This window comes from Thamnophis elegans, chromosome 2, assembly GCF_009769535.1.
Source record: "Thamnophis elegans isolate rThaEle1 chromosome 2, rThaEle1.pri, whole genome shotgun sequence".
Lineage (NCBI taxonomy): Eukaryota > Metazoa > Chordata > Lepidosauria > Squamata > Colubridae > Thamnophis > Thamnophis elegans.
The window spans coordinates 149,933,123-149,957,376 of NC_045542.1; the positions used below are offsets into that span (position 1 = coordinate 149,933,123).

Genomic DNA, 24,254 nt, shown 5'->3' on the forward strand with positions numbered 1-24,254 from the left:
CCCTTTCGGCCAATCAGAGCTGGAGCCGACCGCCAGTTTATAAAAGCTTTGTCTGGCTCTCCGCAGGCTACCCAGCCACTTTCCTCCGAACGTCTCGCTGTTGCCGCCGCGTTCGGAGAAGAGAACCTTGAGCTCCGCAACGTTCTATATATATACTTAAAGGAGCAGCGGCGTCCGGCTTTTATTATTATTATTAAAAACAGAAGTGCGGGCGAGGCATTAAGAAGCAAAAGCCAAAATGAGGGAAATCGTGCACATTCAAGCTGGGCAATGCGGTAACCAGATTGGCGCAAAGGTGAGGCTGGCAAATTTTCTCTTCCCTCCCCCCCCCGCCCGTCTACGGGGCCCCCAGCGTTAAATTTATAATATAGTCAAGATGGAAAAAAATAAGCGGGAGGTGGAACGGCTCCAAACGCTTCGCCACGCCGCTCCTCTCATCCACTGCCACGGTGGCAAAACGGAAGTGCTCCCGCGGCGAAGCACGTGGCCGCCTTAAAATTTGAAATTAAGGGCTGCGGGAGGGAACCTTTTGTCCGATCGCCGTTGCAAAGACGCCCGGTGCGATCGCTTATCAAACCCGGTTAAAACGGTGCAAAATTTTTATATTTATATATATAATACATTTTATATACATACTGTATATAAAAATTATATAAATGGCCTCTAGATTAAAACCATTTATCGGAGGGGAAAAGATTGGGGTAATGGGCTCCCTCTTCCCTCCCCCCCCGTTAAAACCACTTTGTTAATTCTCCTAAAAGGAGGCGCCCTGGTCTTTGTTCGTCCTTCCCTTTTATCCTGCGATTTAGAAATGAGTGGGATTAGAAGATCCTTAATGGCAGAGGTCTGCTGTGGACCCCTCTCATGCTGGGGAGGGAGGGGAGAGGAGAAGGGGAGTCAAATGCCCGGCAGCTATAATCCGTCGAAGCCTGTAAATTATAGCGCCCAAAGCGGCTGAGGAAAGGAAGTGCAATTTCGAAAGATATCCGAATCAAGTGACAAAAAGAGAACAAAAGCCGTGCTGGGGTTTTTTTTTTAGCGCCGGGATGGGAAGGGCGGCTGTGTGTTTTTGAAGCCAACCTATATATATCTAGGATATAGAATGCGAAGTGGGTCAAGCAGTCTTGAAATTGAACTCAGCCGGAGGAGGAAAAAAAAAGATGGGAGGATTCGCAACACAGAGTTCCCCCCCCTCGCCTAAATCCAACGACGCCGTATTGTTTTTTTCCCCGACTTGGTTTTTTTTTTTTTTTGAACTGATTACGTTCCCTGAGATCGTCTGTGTCCACGCTGTCGATCCCCCCCCTCTTTTTTTTAAATCATCCCCACCCCGATTTCCTGATCCGTTAGAGATGATATCGAGGCAAAAAATCCAAAAGGGGCTTTCGGCCAGAGGCGCGGCTCCCTAGGAGACTAAATTGAATCCCTTTCCATAGTAAGCATGGTTGGCATTGCAGGCGTGCAAGGAAAACCCCGGGTAGGCTTACTCGGGAGTAAGTCTCACGAAGCGCTCTTCCCGTTTTAAAATTTAGCCCTCCCCGCCCCGGGTATGTTTTGAAAGGCGTTTAAAAAGCAATCGTTTTATTTCCATCGATAAAACGGCCTTCCAAAATCTCCACAAACATAAAAAAGGAGGATCCGGAATTCAGTTCGAATATTTTCTCCTACCAAGACACCATTTTTGTTAGGATTTAATAAAAGAGCATTTAAATTCGGGGAAATCCCCCCCCCCTTTTTTTAAATTTAGAAAAGGGACTCGAGTGTCGAGAGGCTCCGTGACCTCTACGTCCCTATTTGACATTAGATCCTGGCTTGAAATGAAACCCTGCTTCACGCCAAACCGCCGGAGCACCACCTCTTAGTATAAATAACCTTGGATTAAGCCAGGAGAAAGAAAAAAACCAACCACGGCCTCCAGTAATTTTGTTGCAACTCCGAGGATTGAAATGTTACAAAAGGGGGAAAAAAGTTGCTTAGAAAGGGAAATCCTCCTAGCGTAAAAAAAAACCCGTTGTAACGAGTTTTCAGTCGTCTTGAGCTTCCTCCCTCGTCCTCCCCTTATACGCAAGCATGCTTGAGAATGTGTGTGTGGATGATGGGAGCTGGAGTCCAGAGTATCGGGGGGGGGCGCCAAGTTGAGGAAAGCTGGCTTGCAAAGTCCGATCAGTGCAATGGGTTCATTTTTAATTTTTTTAAACCGACTTCCTCTGCTGCAGAACGGATGCCATTACTGGCGCCAAATCTTCGGTCCCCCACCCTTTTTTTTAATAACCCGCCCACCATTTCCAGCCGTCTTTGTCTGCAGTCGGGGGAAGCACATGGCCGCCGGGCGCGCTCGCGTCTCCCTCCCTCCCTCCTCCATTCACTCTTTCCCTCCTTCCTTCCCTTCTTTCCTCCCTCCACCCTCTCCCTGTCTCTCTGTCCGTCTCAGCTCTCCTTCCAGCTCGGTCTTGCCGCCTGCAGCAGCTGCAGACACGGGGTTTTGTGGGCGCGTGTAATGGCCGCTGTAATGGCCGGGTGGGTCTCAGAAAGCAGAAAGGGAGGGGGGAACAACGCCCCGTTGGGGGGGGCGGAGATGTCAGCGAGGCGTTTTCTAGCAGCAACAGCAAACGTGGCTGGAAGTGGAGATTTCGCAGAAGAGCTGTAATTGTAATGTGCCAGATCTCTTTTACTAAACACGCATTTTCCTTTTTTGGGGGGTGGGGGGATGAGTTATTTTTGTGAGCCTGCCAGCCTGCTGTCACCTGCAGTCAGTCAAATGGCTGGAAATCCCGACGATCAGAAACGCCTCCCTCACAAAGCTTGTTGGGATCTTCCAGCTCTCCCTTGTTTAAGGCTGTAGAAAGGAATAAAATAGGTCATCCTAAAAAGTGGGGATGAACCCGAGGGATGAAGAAACCCTTTAGTTGTATTTCAGCTTAGCAGGCTTAAAAAGACTGGGAGATCAGAGCTAAGAGACAATGGCAGATTGTCAGTGCCCACCCACCATTTTCCCCAACCTCCCAGGGTAGACTCCCTCCATCTTTCTGGGTTTGGGACATGGGATGTCTCATCAATGGGCTTCTGAAGCAGCATAAAAACTTAAAAAAACACACCCTATCTCTAAAAAAAAATCCTTGCTTTCTTAAATCTCTGGATGTGTGAGAAATTCCAATTGCCTGCCTTAGCCAAGGGGGTTGGACTGCAAGACCTCTAAAGGTCCCTTCCGACTGCTCTACATCCATGTTGAAAGGCACGAAGGATGCTCAGCCAGGCCTTCAGAGAAAGTCACTTGTAACAGTTGTGTGTTGCAACAATTCAGAATCTTCTTGGTTATGCTCTACCCCACATCCTTAGTGAAGCTGGTTTTCTGCCACTTGTTAAGCCCCCCCCCCTAAAATTAGGACATTGTACCAAGTAGTATAGTATATAATATTCTATACTATAATTATATAGTATAGTATATATACTGTACTGTGTGTGTGTGTGTATATCTTTTGATATCCATTGTGATGGTAGTCAGTTTTTTCTCCATTGTGCTACTTGCATCAAAAGATTAAAGATATTCTTAGGACTGAAGTTAAAATTAGCTTTCCTATCTTGGAAATTCTTCTCACAAGAAATTGTCCTCCTGTACGCATAACTCATCCTTTTATTTTCCCTGTCTTCCCCCTTTTTTTCCTGACCTAGATCATGCTATATAATTTTAGACATTATGGAATAGGGGATTTAGGAGTAGTAAAAATAATTCAGCACCTGCACTGTGTTTGTGGTAAATGATAGCGATACCATGAGAAAATTGGTTTCTGGACCTGTATGCTTTGTTCTCTTTCTGGTAAACTCTTCTATGGTGCATTTGATGTTCGGGGGCGGGGAGAAAGAAAAATCAATACCAGGGATCATTATTCATTTTCCAAAATGCTGCATTGTTCCTGGAAGGCTGTTGTAGCCTTTAAGATGTATTCCAAGATCCATCTGGTGCTAATCCAGTATCTGCTCCTTCCCAGCTGCCCCACCCTGATCACCTCTACATGACCTACCTTGCGGTATACGCATCCACTTCGGCATGCGTGAGGGTGTGTCTGCAGCTTTTTGTTGGCACCTGATGAATTAAAAGCAGATTCCACTAACTGAGCTGCAGGCTTTCTCTATTAGATAAAGAGCAGCATCATTTCTTTTTCCAAGAAAGAAAGAATCTCCACTCATGATCCTTTAGAACAATATCTTCTCACTGGAATTCTAAAATTCGTAGCTTTGGAATCTCCATGCACATTCCAATGGTGTGCATTGGCTTTTTGGTCCAGTATCTGTCTGCATGCACCCCCCCCATTAGATCTGCAATCAGGGTGGGGCTAGACCCAATTCCCCACCTTCCTCCCCACTAGTGTATTTAAAAATTTATGTATCTGCAGTGCCTTGGGTGTGTTTGGCCAGCAAATAGGAGAGCCTGGGAGCCAAGGTTCCCCCCCCCCCCCCAAATAGTGCCTATAAAAACACCTGAAATTGAAGACAAAGTGATTTACATTGGGAAGAACAAGCCCATTGGAAGAAATCCTCTTAGGCACAGAGTACAACAGTTTTGTTCTGTGGTTTGTCAGCTGTCTTTGGTCACAAACTACGAAGGAACCTTACTATTTTAGGATTATATCTCTTGCATTTCTTATAATAAATGGTACCATTATTATCTGCTTTGGGGAGGGGGAGATATCCCTATGAAGGCAAAATTGCTTCTAAAACTACAACACACATACTTCTTCCTAACTAAAGCTCTTATGACTGAACGAAGATTTTTAAAATCTGCATACAAGAAATAGAAACTTTTTTTTAAAAAAAATCATTAATTGAATACAAACAAACCTTTACAGAATGATATAGAGAAAGCGGGGGAATAAACCTAACATAAAACTACAGAAAGAAAGAAATGTCTACAAGGGCATATATTCATACATAAATATACATGAGTAAAATGTTATAAGTATTCTAATGAATGGAAGTTATATTTCATTATAATCCTTAATATGTATATGTATGTGTATATATATTTATTTATTTATATATATTAAATTATATATATGCAGTCAGTGGGCCACACCCCCTCATTAGTTGCTAGTCAGTGGCAAGCTTATTATGCTAGAAGCTGGATACTATAAAAGAGCTATTGATTCTGCTACCCCCAGAAACAACCTAGAACTAAGGAGAAATTTCCTAACAGTGAGAACAGTTAACGAGTGGAATGGCTTGCCTCCTCCCATCACTGGAAGCTTTTAAAAAGAGATTGGGCTACCACTTGTCTGGAATAGTATAGGGTCTCCTGCTTGAGCAGTGGGTTGGACTAGAAGACCTCCAAGGTCCCTTCCAACTCTGTTATTCTGTTAAGTTATTTGACTATCCACACACAGAACTGGAAATTTTAGGAAAGCAAAGGAGATGTTATTCATAGGATTCTGAGCATCTTGAATGAACTTCTTAAAAATTGATGGTGGTTATGAGAGCCAGTGTGAAGTTGAAATAATGTAAATTAAATGCTGGGGCTAGAAATGGGGAGATTCAGGTTCCAATCTCTCATTAAGTAGGAACGATAGTCCAGTCATTCACTCTAGTTTTTCCAAGAAATTTTAAAAAAATACCTTCATCCTAACCCAAATTGGTGGGTTTCAATCTATAATCATCAATGGAAAGCTTCATTCCGCAGTGAATTAATTTGACGAGATGGTTGTGATAGTGTTCCTCAAACGTGGCATCTTTAAAACATGTGGACTTCAACTCCCAGAATTCCCCAGCCTGGGAATTGAAGTCCACACATCTTCAAAGATGTTCAAGTAGGATGATTATGATAAGGGTCGCAATGAAGAAGTTTTTACTGATTTCAGAATTTTAACAATGGATCCTGTCACTACCTCTTTAAAGCAATGGTGGAGATACTGTGGTTATCTTCCTAATGCTTCAACTGGTAGAGCATGGCAAATCTCAAAATGGGTGCATGTTATACACTGAATACAGCAATTTTTGCCTCCCGAAACCCCACCGCATAGCCTTTAGGAGGCTTTTAGTGCTCCTGGGGGCTGGGGAGGGCAGAAATGAATGAAAAATGGGTCATTTTTTTTTTTGCTCAATTTTGCCCAGCCTCCAGGAGCACTCTACAAGCCTCCTAAAGGCTATTCATGCCGTTTTTTGATGAAAAACTGGCCTGTTTTTGAAAGGTCTGAAGAGTTCAAAAACCTTTTTGTAAAAATTTGCCTCGTCAAAATCTTGGTGCATCTTATACTCCAGTGCATATTGTACTCTGAAAAATACGGAAAGCCTATGATTTAAAATCCCTGAATGTTAAGGAAATGCAGAATTCATTGATCCAAGATAGGAACATTCTGGACCTGCAGTGTTTTCCTAACTTCTTCTTGAACTGTACCATTTTGGGAGAAGATAAGTGGTTTTGGACAGTAAATCACTCCTGGTTGGGGATATTTACTTCTAAAAACCATCAAAATGCACATCTTTTGTGTTTTGAAGGTAAAAAAAATATAACTTCTCTGGTATATTCCTTATTTGGATCCATGAATTTTGCACTTCCCATACTGAATACTGCCTTGAATTACTGTCTGCATAGTAGCCAGTCACTACTAGCCTTATTCATTGTATTGTAACCGTCTCCAATTGTCTGCTCCCTTAGCAACACTGTCAATGAAAGAAAGTTATTGTGCCAGGCTGTGCGATGCCTTGGATTGGATTCCAAAAAGGGTGTTTTGGAATAAAGGGAGTGGGCTATGAGTCCAGCTCCTTTGTGCAGCTCTTTAAAGCAACTGCATCATTTCCCAGAATTTGTAGCAAAGTCTGTCACATTGTCCCAGGAAAATGTGAGGCGGTTTTAAAGGAATCACTAATGGATGAGCACACAAATTTTCCAAATTTTATTTACGAAGTGTGGCTCAGGGCTATGCTAAGGGCTAGGTTTTGCAAAGGGGAGCATTTTGCATTATCTCAAGCACTCCGTTTTGAGACAAAAAGTCTGCTTGAGGGGTATATAATGTAAAGACCATTCACAGTTAGAAATTCCTCAGAAAAGGTGCTTTATGGCCTATAATGTACTTCCAGCTTTCGGGAAATGTCACATATCCCTGGCAGTCACATGGCTGCATTTTGAGCATCTGGCAACCAATTCACTTTCACAAATGGTTGCAGAATCCCCTGTCCCGTGACAATTTGTGATTTTTTTTGACGGTTTCTGTCAAAAAACGCCCATTCAGGAGAATGGATTCAGACTTATAACTAACTATCTGATTTCACTTAACAACTGTTATAAAAAAGGGTTGTAATATTGTGGTCCGGTCATGGGTGCCTCAACTTATGATCCGATTCTCATGAATTTCCAGTCACGTTTGTGGTTGTAAGTCGAGGACTACTTGTAAATAACCAGTCATAAATTGAGGAACATGTGTAAATAAATAATAAAGTAAATTCCATGATCCTAACCAGAACTGGGCAACCAGAAGCTCTGCAAATATTGCTAATTCACTGTTAATCTTCCCAACCCAACAGCACCTGTGTGATTTACAGGTAGTCCTCTACTTATAACCATTGGTTTAGTGACCATTTGAAGTTACAAGGACACTGAAAAAAAGTGGCCTAGGACCATTTTTTACACCTAAACAACCAATGGCAGCATCCCTGTGACTTGGAAATTGCCCTATACTTAGGATGGTTGCAGTGTCCCAGTTGATCATATAATAATCAACTTTGGAGAGCTTCTCTTCTGTCAAGCAAAGTCAACTGGGAAGCCAGGTTTACTTAACAACCGCATTACAACAATCGTGTGATTCACTTAACTGGCAAGAAATGTAAGATGGGGCAAAACTCAAAATTTAACAAGTGTCTTGCTTTAGCAATGGAAATTTTGGGCTCTATTATGATGGTAAGTCCAGGCATACCCATACTCTTCTGTCATTTCTCTTAAACTACCATTCTAAAATACTTTATACTTTGGATTCCCAAATTTTTGTGGAAAGAAGACAATTTTCTGATCATTGTCTTTCCCCTTTGTCTTCCTCTGCCCCTTTGCCTCAGAGGGCTTGCGAATCTCTAAGATGAAGTTTTCTGGATTGGAAGAATGGATGAAAATTAAGTTATAACTCACACATGATAATTGAATTCTAATAGGAATAATGGTGTATACACATTGGTAATTTATGTTAACTATTAACCAATGTGACATTACTCTAGAGATGACGTGGGTATAAGGTATTTGGAAGACATATGCAAAGAAAAGGGATTAGATTGTCCCTTGCCTGTATTATCTCAAGAATCTAACCTTGCTTTTTGGAATATAATGAGGGCTAGACTGGGTGAGTATATGAATAATAAGCCTCCATCAAGTTCCTGGCCTGTTAAGTAGATAAGAAAGTTTTTTTAAAAAAAAACCCTGCTCCATAGCGCTTTTACAGCCCTCTAAGTGGTTTATAGTGTCAGTAAATTGCCCCTAACAATCAAGTCCTCATTTTATTGACCATGGAAGGCTGAGTCAACCTATAGTTAGTCAGAATCAAACTGCTAGCAGTGGGCAGAGTTAGCCTGCAATATTGCATTCTAACCACTGTGCTACCATAGCTCTTGAAGTGAGTGGCACCTAATTTTATGAACTTGTGCTATGGTCATTTTAAAATATTGTATGGTTGTTAAGCAAATCTTGCTACCTCAGTTGACTTTGCTTGTCAGGAATCCTGAGAAAAGTCACAGGTGAACTCAGGACGCTACAACCACCATAAATATATTGGCAAATGCCTGAATTTTGATCATATGACTGCATGGATGCTGCAATGGTCCTAAGTGCGAGGACCAGTTTTAAGTCACTTCTCGATGCCGTCATAACTTCGAACAGGCCTTAAATAGATGGTCATGAGTCAAGGACTGCCTGTAAAAAGTAATTTCTATATTGTCAGCCACAAAATTACATGGGCATATTCATGAAATGGCCAAGAGTCAACTTAGATTGAAGGAGAGTTTACTTTCTTATTCTTTAAAAACTTTGTGTGGTAGGTTGGTTTTATTAATCCTCACATAAAGAGGGAGAAGACAGGGGAGGTTAGAGCTGCATTTGAATCGCTTCTTATATTTTCCTGAACAGATCAGTGCAGCTTTTATATTAGTCTGGCATTTGGGGATTGACAAATTCCCGAATTTGGGGAATTGAAAGTCTCATTTATCTGAAAAACATTGGGTTGGAGGATCTCTAAAAGGAGGATTTTTGGTTATGAGACTTCCATAGAATTTGTGGGCGGGGAGGAAACACATTGGATCTGCTGTGTCGTTTAATAGGGTTTTTTTCAGCTTTTACTTGTCCACTGATTTGCTTACTGAGCCATTCCTGTGCAATCTGTGGTTCAAAGGTTTCTGGATTTGCTTAAATGCTTCCCTCCTCTTTTACTGTTTGGCTTCATGGATGAAGTAATTTCAGAGAAGGACTGAGCAATTTATTTGAGGAACAGGCATTTCAGCCCAGAGAGCAAGATATATCTGAGAACATGATAGTGCGGATAAATCTTTCTGCTGGGACCTACATGTTTCCTCGTCTCCTCCCTCCTCCTCTCTAGTTCTGCATTTTTTACTCTGGATTCTTTTAATGAAAAATAATTGGTTGCAAACCAAGTGTTTCTTGGCAACTTTATTTTCAAGAAGAGTTTTGACATATAACATTATCCCAAGGACATTTATAGAAAATAAAAACGTTGGATGGCAACAGTAGAATGCAAACATTATGAATAGGAATGCATCTGCCTGCGCAGAAATGCAAAAAAAAAAGTGAAGAATATCTCTTAAGGGTTCTGGGGAACAAATCCACCTGTTTGCCTTCTAATCAATGGGCATTTTGGGACAAAGATGCTTGCTATGGCAGCCATTTTTGAATAGACACAACATGGCAGGCATTTTGAGAAAGTATCAATCAGTGCTGGTCTGAACGTTCCAAATTGTCTATAAACCCTAAGACAGGATTCCAATTTCAATTTTCAACTTCAATTCCCAGAATTCCTCAGCCATGTTGAAGTCCACAAATCTTAAAAGTTGCCGATGTTGGAGTCCCCTGCCCTAAAGAGGATTGTGCACCTTTGTGTCTGCTCTTATAAGGAGGAACTTTTATATTGAAAGTGGAGAAAGTGGGTTGGAGTCAGAAGACATGCTATGAACAACCGTATTTTTCGGAGTATAAGATGCACCTCCCCCAAAAGGATAAAAATCAGGGTGCATCTTATAGACTGAATATAGCATTTTTTAGCCTCCCAAAACCTTGCCACCTTTGCAAAGATGGCTGGGTTATAGGGTGCTCCTGGGTGCTGGGGTGGGGAAAAATGAGCGAAAAATGGGCTGGTCTTTGCTCGTTTTTGCCCCCCAGGCCCCAGGAGCACTCTATAACCTTCCTAAAGGCTGTGCATGCCCCCTTTTTGACAAAAAATGGGCCTGTTTTCACGAAAATTGGGTCTTTTTTGCTCGTTTTTGCCCCCCCCCCCAACCCCCAGGAGCACTCTACAAGCCTCCTAAAGGCTATGCATGCCCCTCCTTTTGTTTTACAAAAAATGGGCCTGTTTGTGAAAAACAGGCTGTTTTTGGAAAGTCTGCAGAATGCAAAAACTTTTTTTTTAAAAAAAGTGCCTCTTCAAAACTTTGGTGTGTCTTATACTCCGGTAAGGAGCTAGATTTTTACACAGGTAAACAATTACTGGCTAAAACATGTTAGCCATGTTGTTTTGCAAGGTTAAGTTAAAGTTTGCATGAACCCTGTAAGAAGGTTTCAACATCTCAAAGACTGCATATTCCGCTGGACATTATTAAGCAAGTTTTGCCTTACAGATACTGCAAGGAGCAAAAACAATCCCTCCAGAAATTGCTTCTTTCCTTCCAAGTCTTTGTTCCTTTGAGGGACAAAAGGGCAGGGATGAATGGAGGCTGTTCGTGGGGCCCAGTGCCCTTTAAATCAACCATTACTAGTTTTCAAAAAATGCTTGGAATGTTTCTTTTCTTCATCACTGATAGTCACCGCCTGGAGAGTGAAAAAGAGGTTGTTTTTCTGCATCTTGAAATGGATCCTACTGAGGATTTAGAGAAGGCCCCCTGCTTCCTTCTGAGTTCCCCTCACACATATGTCTAGTCGTTCCCAACTCCAGGGGGCGGTGCTCATCTCTGTTTCAAAGCCAGTGCTGTCCAATGACATCTCCGTTTTCATGTGGCCGGCATGACTAAATCGAAGGCACATGGAACGCTGTTACCTTCCCACCAAAGGTGGTCCCTATTTATCTACTTGCATTTTTAACGTGTTTTTGAACTGCTAGAATGGCAGAAGCTGGGACAAGTAGTGGGAGTTCACTGTTATACGGCGCTAGGGATTTGAACTGCAGAACTGCCAACCTTTCTGATCAACAAGCTCAGCATCTTAGCCCCTGAGCCACCGTGTCCCATAAATTTTCTTTTAGGTAACACTAAAGCAATTGGATCCAAAAGGAAAAAGTCACTGTTCATCATTTAAAGTTTGCCTGTCCAGTTGTGTCTGACTGACTCTTGGGCATGGTGCTTATCTCAGTTTCTTGGCCGTGGGAACCAGCATTGCCTGAAGACATTTTCCATGGTCATGTGACTCACCTGGCTATACACCAAAATGGCACACTGTTACCTTCCCACTGAAATGGTACCTATTTATCTACTCGCATTTGCATGCTTTTGAGCTGCTAGGTGAGCAGGAGCTGGGGCAGGAATGGAAACTCATTCTGTTGTGGGGTCTCGAACCCAACTGTCAGCTTTCCCGCTGACAAGCTCTGCAACTTTTAACTGCTACTCTGGGATAAAACGTTACCTTTTAAAAGAAAATTTAGAAATGAGGGAATCTGGGCTTTATACACAAGCAGGCACTAGGTAACACCATCTTTTCGTAGTTGGGTAGTGAAACATCTACAAGAAAACAACCGAGCTCAAGGAGCACCAAGGATCCTATAACTAGCGTGGCTGATTGTTTAGCTAATGTGTCATTGCCAATTCTTGCTCTACACTCCACACTTTGCCCCAATAGAGCCAGCTTAGATGAGGTGACTCATCTTTAAATAGATAAGACAGGACACTTAGGAGAAGTGTGAGATGGCCTTTAATCCAGGAGTTGATCTATGAATAGAGTATAGGAAATAGCACACAAATACGTAACACTTTAATACAAAGGAGTTGCAATAACCTACAATTTGATTGTAGCATTGGAAAATAGTCCAGTGCTTAGAAGCTGCCTCTGTATTGTTAGCATTTTTGTCACCTACTCAGCTTTGCAATTGATGTTGAATTGTTGCAGAATTAAATTCTCCCTAGGCTTTTCGGGGAAATTGGAATATTAAGACTATTTTCTCTGCCTACTATAATTATAATCTCCAGCCAATAGAGAGACACTAAATTGGAAATGGATGTTTTTAGTTCTTTAATTATCCCCTATTCTGTCAAAGCAGGCATACAGATGTGTGGTAAATTCCAAGTCTTGTAGAGTAATTTCCCCAATCTGTTTTCCCTCCCCGAATGTACTGAATTTCAGCTCCTACAAGTCAGCAGATGCCTGCTTGGATCAAATTCTAGATTTTTTTGTTAAGTATCCTGGTCCATTTTTAAAAGCTGGCTTGAAGTGAAATAGTGAAAAATCTTCCATTTGCCTTTCATCTCCCCAGGAATGATTCTACTTTTTCTCTGCTACTTTTGAGTAGCTACAATGACTTCCCTCAAATGGGGAAGAGAGTAGAAGCTATTTGCCATACATGAAGATGAGTCAGGAACCTTAATATCCTAATGCAGAACGAAGCAGTTGTACAGGAAGTCCTTGTCTTACGACCACAATGGAGCCCAACATTTCTGTTAAGCGAGACATTTGTTAAGTGAATTTTGCCCCATTTTACAACCTTTCTTGCCACAGTTGTTAAATGAATGTGGCTTTCCCATTGACTTTGTTCATCCAAAGGACACAGGGACTCTGTAACCATCATAAATATGAGTCAGTTGTCAAGCACCTGAATTTTGATCACATGACCATGGAGATGCTGCAATGGTCATATGTGTGAAAAAGAGTTGGTTACTTTTCAGTGCTGTTTTCACTTTGAATCATCACTAAATAAACTGTTGTAAGTCGAGGATTACCTTTATATGGATTCAGTCTTGTAATCTTTCTAATTTAGCATATCCTGGTACATGTTAGGTCAGTTGGGTTTAATAAAAACTGGAGCTGGGCTTGCACTACATACTGAGCCAAACATGTTAAATGAATAACTAGCTATGCATTAAATTGATAATAACTCGCTGGCTTGTAACACGTGTTCCTAAGGATACGGAAACATACCTCCCATTATGATGGATGGTTAGTCAATTTAGTTTTATTGCTGTAGTTGGGTTAATGGACTGAAATATTGCATGTGAGTGCTGTAAATAGTCAAAGGTTTGGGATATTGATTTATTTTAATAAGCAGTAAAACCTGTTTAAGCCAAGGACAGAAAGAGTTGGAATCCTGGACTGTTGAGCAGAGCTCATACAACCTTAAAATCTTGCTCAGTTTCTGAAGGGGAGAAGATTTCAATTGATGGGCCGTCTGCTCTAAGAGACCATCCCTCCCCTGAAATATGTCATCTCTTAGGATTGTTCTTAGGCTAGTATTCCCCAACCTGACATCCACGAAGACCTTGTCCATCATAACCAGAAAAAGAGTATGGGCAATACCTTTATTTAGTGTCCCTTAGAATGCCTCTGGGTTCCATGTATGCCCCAGAGATATCCTTAGGAAATAAGGTCAGATGTCTTATCATCTAGCTCCTATAGATGGTGAACCTATGGCACGCAGAGCCCTCTCTGCGGGCACCAGCTGTTACCCCAGCTGAGCTCCACCCCACGTATGTGTCCCGCTGGCCAGCTTGTTTTTCTGCATCTGCGCACATGCACATGGGGGACATATACACTCATGTGCGGGGGAAGGGTGCATGCATGGGAGGTGTTCGCATTGCATTTTTGGGGATCGCACGGTGCCCCCCCTGCACCCCATTTTGGGCCTGCATCAACCTGGAAGCCTAAAATTGGGGGAGGGGAGGCAGAGTGCAGGCATGGGGGGAGCACAGGGGGGTCAGGCACGCATGCGCAGTGGGGGGCACATGTGCATTGCATTATGGGGGTGGGGTTTTGGCACGCAATGACAGAGGTTAGCCGTCATAACTCCTAAGACACCTGACCTCTCCCCCAAGAAAGGAGATGGGGCGAGGCTAAGCTTAGAATGGATGAAGATGTGATCCAAACACTAGAACAGTGGTGTCAAAACTCAAGGCCCAGGGAACAGATCCGGCCTGCGTGGTGCTTAGATCTGGCTTGTGGGGCCACCTGGAAACAGTGAAGGACCAGCCTGCAGTGCCTCTGCCAGCGAAAACTGACCTTGGAAGCCTGTTTTCGCTGGCAGAGATCTGGGGGCCACCACAGTTGCCTCCCAACACGAGTTGATGTCATGCTGGCCATGCACCCCCCCCCAGGTCAAACACAACCCTGATGTGGCCCTCAATGAAATCAAGTTTGACACCCCTGCACTAGAACCACCAGTTTATATTGTTTTGTCACGGATCACCATATAAATGGCAGCCATTTTGTGAATAGGCAACTATTTTCTGCCCTCAGAATCCCACATTTTCCTTTCTAGCATCACCCAAAGACTCTTCCAATCTGGGTATTTCTGGGAGCTAAATCATAAGCCGAGATGCAAACTATTGAGAAATTCTCCTTAAGATTGGAAGAATTTTTTTTTCCCGTTAAAACCAAAGCAGAACAAATGGAATCCATTAAAACAAGTTGTAAGCTAATTTAGTGAAGTCTTTTTTCACTAAAGGACAGTCTTCAAAGACATTTTTAAAGGACCCATTCCTCAGCTCATATACTTCATAAGGAGATAAGTGATAAGAGACCCTTTCAAACTGAAGGCTAAGAATTCTGGCAGGTCCATCAGATCTTCTAGTAGGTGGCAGAAGCCCTCTGATGAATAAGCAAGGGACAGTTGTTTTCTAAAGATGGGATGATGGGAGATGTAGTCCGCACCTATAAGATGGATGGATGGGGGAAGAGAAAAGCCAACAGACACGATTTACACTGCAGCTAAGAGCTACTTTATGAAGCCTGGCCTTCAGCAGAACAAAGCAGAGCTTGTATATGGCCATTACAGCTGCTTACTCAGCCCCTCGGTCCTTTGAGAAGGGACGTTTTGTTGCTTCTTTTAAAAAGAGGACTGTGATTAACGTGAAGATCATTGGTGCCTTAGGATGGTTGGGCCTTTTAAAATAAACAATTAATCCTTCTCACTTGCATTCGTGTTGTTTTCCCTGTAATTGCATGTCCAAGCCTGGATGGGAGCAGAGCCCTGAAGTCTACTTAACGATGCCCAGATTCCAGCTTGGAACTGTAAAGGGAACAGCAATGAATTCTAACCATATCTTGAATTCACTCATCTTGCCATTGAAGACGGAGAGCTTTTGACTCAAAGGTGCTGCGTGCAGCCAATTTATTGTTAGTTGTGAAGTCGTGTCCAATCCATCGCAATCCCATGGACAACATTCCTCCAAGCCTTCCTGTCCTCTACCATCCCCTGGAGTCCCATTTAAGCTGCTTCGGTGACTCCATCCAGCCACCTCATCCTCTGCCTCCTCATCCTCCTTTTGCCCTCAATCATTCCCAGCATAAGGCTCTTCTCCAGTGAGTCCTTCCTTCTCATTAGGTGGCCAAAGTATTTGAGTTTCATCTTCAGGATCTGGCCTTCTAAAGAGCAGTCAGGGTTGATCTCCTCTAGGACCGACCGCTTTGATCGCCTTGCAGTCCAAGGGAATCGCAGGAGTCTTCTCCAGCACCAGAGTTCAAAGGCCTCCATTCTTTGGCGCTCAACCTTTCTTATGGTCCAACTTTCACAGCCATACATTGCAACTGGGAAAACCATAGCCTTGACTACACACACTTTTGTTGGCAGGGTGATGTCTCTGTTTTTTAGGTCTATGCAAAAATATGATTTTGTGCCAGAGATCCTTGTATTTTCTCCCGCCCTGTCCTCTGAGAAGGCCTCTCTTTGGGGTTCCTTTCCTCATTTTGATGGTCTGTTGTTTTCCAGATGGTTTATCATCCTCAGAATTATCTACCAATAGGGGGTGCTGGCTGGAGATCCATCCCATCACAGCTGGGCACCAGATTAGGGAAGAGTGGTGATTTCTAGTTAGGGTAGAGATTTTGTGGACTTCCTTCCTTCTTTCATACTGGAGATAGACACCAAGCATTTAAAGGGGTCTTCCGAATGGAAAACATGTATAGCATCTCTTCACAGCTTCCTTGTTCTGCGTCCAAAATGTTTGGGCCCTGTATAAAGCAGCTTCCAAATTGACTAGTAGCACGGGAAGTATAAAGTGTCGAGAGGTTCTCTTAAGATATGGAAACTTGGGGACTTTTTAAGTCTCGCAGTGTTGGGCAGATAAATTTCTTGGCAGATTGTTCTAAGAATGTATGTCTCTTAGTCTAATGTATGTCTCTTAGTCTAAGAATGGAAAATTGGCATATACCCTGGAAAAGGGAAGTGGGTGAAAGATCATACTTTCTTTTGTAAATACAGCTTCCCCACCACCACCACCATCCTAACCCAAATTTTTCTCTTTTTATTTATCCTTGGAAGTTCTGGGAAGTGATCAGTGATGAACATGGAATCGACCCAACTGGAACCTACCATGGTGACAGTGATCTACAACTGGATCGCATCAGTGTTTACTACAATGAGGCCACTGGTAAGCCTTCCTCTCCTCTTCCTCCTCCCTCACTGTACTGGCATGATTTGACCCAAATGTTTTCCAACAAATAAATATGAACCCTTGTTGAATTTCATTGTTTCCTCTAGAATCATTCTTTCTGTTACATTCTTGTACATTAAAATTTAATGTGAGAGGAACATAGAAATAAGTATATGGGTGGGAAGTTATAGTCCAAGTTTGCGAAGAATCTCAATATTCATTAATGTGAACGTAAAAGTAAGCTTCTAAGCGTTATTTCTTAACACTTAACTTATGACCGACCCCAAAAAGGGGACTTATGACTCAGAACCAAAACTCCCTTTTCAGGTGGTGACCACTGCATTTGGCAACACAGCTGCATTTGAGACTTTGCAGCATCTCATGGTCATGTGATTGCATTTTACGACAGTTTTCTGAAAATTGGTACTTCCGATTTTTGGCAAAACCACTCCTCCATAGCAATCCATGGATTTGCTTAATGACCATGGAATTTGCTTTATGACCGCCATATTCACTTAACAACTCCTGCAAAAAAAATGTAAAATTGGGTCCATTATGTGACATAAAACTAGTTGTGAAACCTGTGATCATAATGGGCAGGCTCCATTATGGTTGTAATTTGAGGACTACTTGTATTAAATGAAAAAGCCTGGCTCAGGATTAAACATAATGTTACTCTACAAAGACAGCCTAATAAATTGGATTGAGAAAGGTACACGCCAACAAGTATTGGAAAGTTGACTATTTTGTAATATTTGTAATACCATATTGAAATGCCACTTTTTTCCCCTCACCCTCTTTTTTGTACCTTTGATACCCATTCTGTGTTCACTTCCACCCATCCTATATATCAAGGATCTCCAAACGTGGCAACTTTAAAGCTTGTGGACTTCAACTCCCAAAATTCCTTAGCCAGCCATATTGTGCTGACTGGGGAATTCTGGGAGTTGAATTCCACAAAGTTGCCAAGTTTGGAGGCCCCTTGCTATATAGTTAAGGAATGCCTAATCTCCTTTAATTCTTTGACTGCCTTACCAACGCTCAGCCTCTCCTGAAATCTTAACAACTGGGCAAAAGCAAGCTACTTGATAGCTAGAACTCAACTGTAATTTGATTTTTCATCAGAGAAAACATGATGTCAGGGTTCCAAATAGCATCCAAAATTAAATCAGTCAGAGCAAAAGTTTGCTCAAAGTTCCAATTGATGAAAAGAGCTACGTTGGCACATCTGGGAAAATCCAAATCTGAAAACTTCCAGGTTTTCCTCACCCAGTTGAAAGTTCAAGATCCTGCCCCCACCCACAAGTTCATCACATGGTCCAATCTTCCACTGCCACAAAAACAGATTCCTTCCAGCCAGGTGCAAAGACAAAGATGACCTTGGCTTTCTAAGAAGAATGTTATTATGGCTACATATCACCCAACTCCATATAATCCTCCCTCCCATTTTCCCACAATAGAAAATAGAAAGTGTGGCAGGCCTGAAGTCCAAAAGAAAAGATGGCTTGCAGGCATGACACTGAGTTTGTTACTGCCATGGACTTTTTGTTACACCTGTTTTTTGTTTCTTTGTCTAGGTGGCAAATATGTGCCTCGTGCCATCTTGGTTGATTTGGAGCCAGGAACTATGGACTCTGTGCGTTCTGGACCTTTTGGACAGATATTTCGACCAGATAACTTTGTATTTGGTAAGAATCTACCTCATTCCTTGCATCCTTTGTTACTTGTAACCATGACCCGTCAAAAGCGCGAACGTCATAAGCACGCCGACAACACCGCGGCGCTAAAACCGCGATTTCAAAAGCGCGCCGACAACAGCGCGCCGACAGAAGCGCGATTTCATTTAAGGTAAGATTTACAGTTAGGTTTGGGGTTAGGTTGAGGGTTACGTTACAACGCACTTCTGTCGGCGCGCTTTTGTCGGCGCGCTTTAGGGCTAATTAGTCGCTAATTCATCGCGCGGTTTTGTCACCGCGCTTTAGACACCACGGTTTAGTCAGGCGCGCTTTTGTTGTGCGCGCATTTGTGGTGGAACCACTTGTAACTACATTTGATGGAGGAAAATATAGGAGGACTAGGCTAGGTTTGAACAACCAATGTCTTTCGTCAAATTTGGGAATGTTGATAATTTAGGAAGGAGGAAGAGAAGCCTTTGCAGAGCATGGACACGATGGGAGGGGCAAGAAAAGATAAGCAATTTCAGAAGAAGCTGGAATAGCTATTTCTTCTGGAATGTTCGGTTTTGCCTTCCAGGTTTTAGATCTCTGCTGTGTGAACTTCAACCCCCAGAATTCCTGAGCTGGCACAAAAAGGATTGTGGGAATTGAAGCCCAACCAATTTTCAGGGGACTGTCGCAGTTCATTGATACCTAAACTGCTGATGCCCTCCAGATGTGCTAGGCTGTCATTTTTACGGCTTGGGTATAAATAGAATTGCAATCTGAGACATTTGAAGGACACTCAAGAGAGGATTGTAATGAATCTTAACTGGTCCATCCCATCTCCGAAGACCCCTCCCTAATTCCAAAGCGAACAGCAGCAATAGCACTTAGATTTATATACCCACTTCACAGTGTTTTACAGCCCTTTCTAAGTGGTTTACAGAGTCAGCCTATGGCCCCCAACAATCTGGATCCTCATTTTACCTACCTCGGAAGGATGGAAGGTTGAGTCAACCTTTAGTCTGGTGAGATTCAAAGTGCTAAATTGCAGGCAGCCAGCAGAAGTAGCTTGCACTATTGCATTCTTAACTACTGCGCCACCATGGCTTGTACAAATACAAGCGGAAAAATCCCAAGGACATCACCCCTCCCCCTCATGCGTAATGGCAGGATACCATGAAGCACAATGGTGGACTTGACATTACATAACTAAGGCCCTCATATATTGCATTGAACTTCATGGTGATTCAATGTCTTGGCTCAGTGCTGCAGCTGGAGATCCCTCAGCCCTGGAGCAACTGGCTTCAGATTTAAAAGATTTGAGATCTATGTCAATACTTTCCCAGGTTCTAAATCCGTCTTGAAAGGTGGCCTGTCAAAAATGTCTTGACTTGAAGCAAGGATTGGAAGAGTGTTGACTGGCTCTTTCTGAGTGCAAACTGGGTTCATAGATCACACTAAGCCATACTTGCTTAGGCCTACTTGACTGAACCAACTGCACATCATGCTAAGCCATCAAACCATGGCTTACAGTCTGCAGTGGGCGAGTCTGGTATGATAAACCAGAGAAATGGTGCATTGTCACCGCCCAGAGCACCTTTAAGAGAAAGATGGGCAATTAAGAAGCTTGATAGATATACTATATTTTTGGAGTATAAGGTGTACCTTTTTCCCTCAAAAAAGAGGCTGAAAATCTGGTGCATCTTATACACTTGAATACATCAGTTTTGGCCTCCCGAAACGCTGCCCCCTTCACCAAAATGGCCATACATAGCTTTTAGGAGGCTTTCAGAGGGCTTCTGGGGGCTGGGGAGGGCAGAAATGAGCAAACAATGGGCCGTTTTTTGCTTATTTTTGCCCCAACAGCACTCTATAAGCCTCCTAAAGGCAATCCATGCCCTTTTTTTGAAAAAAAAAATGGGCTGTTTTGGGGAGGTTTGCAGAGTGCAAATTTTTTTTTAATTTGCCTCTTCAAAACCTTGCTGTGTCCGATACTCCGATGCGTCTTATACTCCAAACATATGGTAGATGGATTTTCCCTATTTTAAATGGGCTGTATCCCCAGGATCTCAGAACTTGAATTCATACAAGATGTTAGAAGAGAAAGAGAAGAGAAGAGAATATAGAAGAGAAGAGAGTAGAAAGTAAAGTAGAGCTGGAAGGGACCTTGGAGGGCTTCTAGTCCAGCACCCTGTTCAAGCAGGAAAACCTATACTATTTCAATTAAGTGGCGGTCTACTCTTCCTAAGAACCTCCAGTGATGGAGTGCCAAGAATTTCTGAAGGCAAGCTGTTCCACTGATTAATTGTCCTCACTGTTAGGGAGTTTCTGTCATGAGTATGAAGGGTTTGAAGGTTGCTTCTATGGTAGGTTTGAAGAATAAGTGTTGCACACTCAAGAAGATCATCTGTATATAAATCTGATGGGAAAAGGCCAGGAAAGTAGAAGTACTGTAACTAGAAGTCAAAGTGGCTTCCTAACCCAATTTAATGATTTATTCCCCATCTTCTGCACCTTTCAGGCCAGAGTGGAGCTGGTAATAACTGGGCCAAAGGTCATTATACAGAAGGTGCCGAGCTGGTGGATTCAGTCCTAGATGTTGTGAGGAAGGAAGCCGAGAGTTGCGACTGCCTGCAAGGATTCCAGCTGACCCACTCTCTCGGGGGTGGAACCGGTTCTGGAATGGGCACCTTACTGATCAGCAAGATCCGTGAAGAGTACCCCGACCGTATCATGAATACCTTCAGCGTGGTACCTTCTCCGAAGGTCTCGGATACCGTGGTGGAGCCTTACAATGCTACCCTCTCCGTCCACCAGCTGGTGGAGAACACAGATGAGACCTACTGCATCGACAACGAAGCCCTCTACGACATCTGTTTCCGCACCCTCAAGCTGACCACTCCAACCTACGGGGATCTTAACCACCTGGTCTCCGCCACCATGAGTGGTGTAACGACCTGCCTCCGCTTTCCCGGACAGCTGAATGCCGATCTCCGCAAGCTTGCTGTAAACATGGTTCCTTTCCCTCGGCTCCACTTTTTCATGCCTGGATTCGCTCCCTTGACCAGCCGCGGCAGCCAACAATACCGGGCCCTCACCGTCCCCGAGTTAACGCAGCAAGTTTTCGACGCCAAGAACATGATGGCAGCCTGCGACCCCCGCCATGGACGCTACCTAACGGTGGCCGCCGTCTTCCGAGGCCGCATGTCCATGAAGGAGGTGGACGAACAGATGCTGAACGTGCAGAATAAGAACAGCAGCTACTTCGTGGAATGGATCCCCAACAACGTCAAGACGGCCGTGTGCGACATTCCTCCCCGTGGCTTGAAAATGGCGGTCACCTTCATCGGCAACAGCACGGCCATCCAGGAGCTCTTCAAGCGCATCTCCGAGCAGTTCACAGCCATGTTCCGCCGTAAAGCTTTCCTGCATTGGTACACAGGCGAGGGCATGGACGAGATGGAGTTCACGGAAGCGGAGAGCAACATGAATGACCTTGTCTCTGAATATCAACAATACCAGGATGCCACAGCTGAGGAAGAGGAGGATTTTGGAGAAGAGGCGGAGGAAGAAGCCTGAGGTTAAATCTCACGCCCTTTCGACTCCTGTTTCGATACGTTTTCACAAAATAGAAAATAAAAAAAATTGTACCTCCACCCTCTGTTTCCTTCTCCTTCTTCAAAACCTAACCTGTCCGCTCTCTTCTCAGACTTTTCTTTCAGGGCAGCCTCTTAATAGGGGTTTAAAGTTGGTTTGGCTTTTACGTGTAGTACTTCTTTAGTCATGGCAGGTACCCAGTAAAATCGGGTCAGAGGAGGCTGTGTGAGACACAGGGAAAAGATGCAGTTCCTTCCTTGCCTATAATTCTTATTGTATTTATTATTCCCCAACCTTCCAATTTATCTGTTGCGAACAAATGAAATTGCAGCTTTAAGGGCCTCCAGTTACAACAAGGAAGTAGGCAGTTTGGAACAGACTTGTTTAGGGGAAAGCAGATATCTTTAAAAGTGGAACCACTTTCCTTGTTCTGCCAACTGCTCCTTTCATATTCCTGGCTTTGCCGTAAAGGCATTCGTCCCTCTGTATCTGCAATGGAAAAATTGTGTGGGTTGGATTTGGCTCTTTCCCCCCCTTCATCAGTGTTCATGTCCCATCTGTCCACCCCACCCAGCTTAGCCTACTCGGGGTTGACGTGTTTCAAATCTCTGACTAAATCTAAGGATGTTTATCACACAGCTTCATGACTTGCCAAAAATAAAAAAAATAAAAGTAATAGACCAGCCTCAAAAGTACTGTTTTGCTCCCTAAAATGGGCATTTGTCCAGACTTTTAGCTTTAATCTTACTCCTAATCTTAGCTGAACTATTGATTGAACGTTGCTAACCTCTCTTCTTTTGATTGCAATTCCATCCATGTTCCAAAGAAGTGTCCTATTTGCAAAATGTCCTAAATAACATTCGAGACTTGCCTTGACAATGAAGGCAGAGAAGCTAAAGGCCTTTTTGGGGACGGTGTCGGTTTTGGACCATAAAGGTACATGCATGTTTTAAGAATGAATTTTAATGTAGGGCAGTGGTCATCAACCTTAAGAGCCACAAAAGTCCTAACTGGATGCCCTGCATTTAATTCTGGAGCTGACAGGAAGTCCATCTCTCCTAGCATGGCGTCCTTTTTCCTGTACCTGTCCTAACTGAAAGTGGAGCTTACAGGCAATGGAGCCACAGCAGAGGGATGAAAGCCACATGCAGCTCCAGAGCCGCAGGTTGCTGACCCCCCCCCATATAGAGCACGATGCATTAAAAAGGAAACTCGATCCCACCTCATTCAAATTAGCTGCTATAAAGTTACACCACTTAATTGCTGCTCGAAAAAGCAATTCTATTAAATCTGAAGGAGGGAAGGTGCCATGTAAGCTCTCAAGGATTTAAATTTGTTTAGGGAAGAGGTATAGAGATAGATGTGTTGGGGATATGTCTGCTCCAAAAGAAATATGAAGGACGTTCAAATGTTTCGGTATGTGCAAAGAGGCAATGCATGATAGGATAGGTCCTTACCCTTCCAAATATTTGCTTCAGGTTCACTTAATAATACATGACTTGCCATCTTGTTGCAGACTGCCATTGTGTTGTTTAAGTGGTAGCAAGCATCAAATATAGGGAGGCCATTTAGTTAGTGTGGCTAAGTGGAAGAGCATAAGACACATTTACTCTCTGCCCCCAAATACTAGATGGGAGTATTTTTGGCTAGATGGGTCACCCCTAGAAGATTGCCTTATATCAGTATTTCTTGACCTCAGTAACTTCCAAGATGTGTGGACTCTGTCCTGCCTTTCTCCTGCTTCTTGATCCAACTTTTTTCTCACCTGTTCCGCTCATTTGCCTTCTTTCCTTTTTCTTCTAAAAGAAATCCTTGTTCATATTTGAAAAAGTCCTGTGCATAAATAAAAGTTGTTTTTTTAAATGTTTCCTTTGCGTTGAGTGAATCTGATCAATCCCCTTGAGGGAAGAGCCTCATCCATCCATTAAAAAAAAACCCCAAACAAGTGGAATTTCCTAACTGGTAAGCTCTAGAGAAAGCAATGGGAAGGCTGGCTAACAAGTTGGAGCAAAGGAAGAATCTGCAGATTCTGGAATTGGCTGCTTAAGATTTGGAAATCTGATGACTGGAAAACATGTTACCAGCAAAGGTAAAGGTTCCCCTCGCACATATGTGCTAGTCGTTCCCGACTCTAGGGGGTGCTGCTCATCTTCATTTCAAAGCTGAAGAGCCAGCGCTGTCTGAAGACGGTCTCCATGATCATGTGGCTGGCATGACTAAACGCCGAAGGAGCAC

At 43.2% G+C, this 24,254-nt stretch overlaps 2 protein-coding genes across 2 annotated transcripts in view; both read left to right on the top strand.

The window, feature by feature from the left end:
• The window catches only part of LOC116503304 (zinc-binding protein A33-like), a 902,198-nt gene that overhangs the window by 636,412 nt on the left and 241,532 nt on the right, over positions 1 to 24,254 (top strand). The window lies entirely within an intron of this gene.
• On the top strand, positions 21 to 23,010 carry LOC116503306 (tubulin beta chain). Its single transcript, XM_032209629.1, has 4 exons — positions 21 to 295; positions 16,650 to 16,758; positions 18,339 to 18,449; positions 20,944 to 23,010. The coding sequence occupies exons 1-4, from the start codon at positions 239 to 241 to the stop codon at positions 21,999 to 22,001; spliced, it is 1,335 nt and encodes a 444-aa protein (XP_032065520.1). The 5' UTR covers positions 21 to 238; the 3' UTR covers positions 22,002 to 23,010.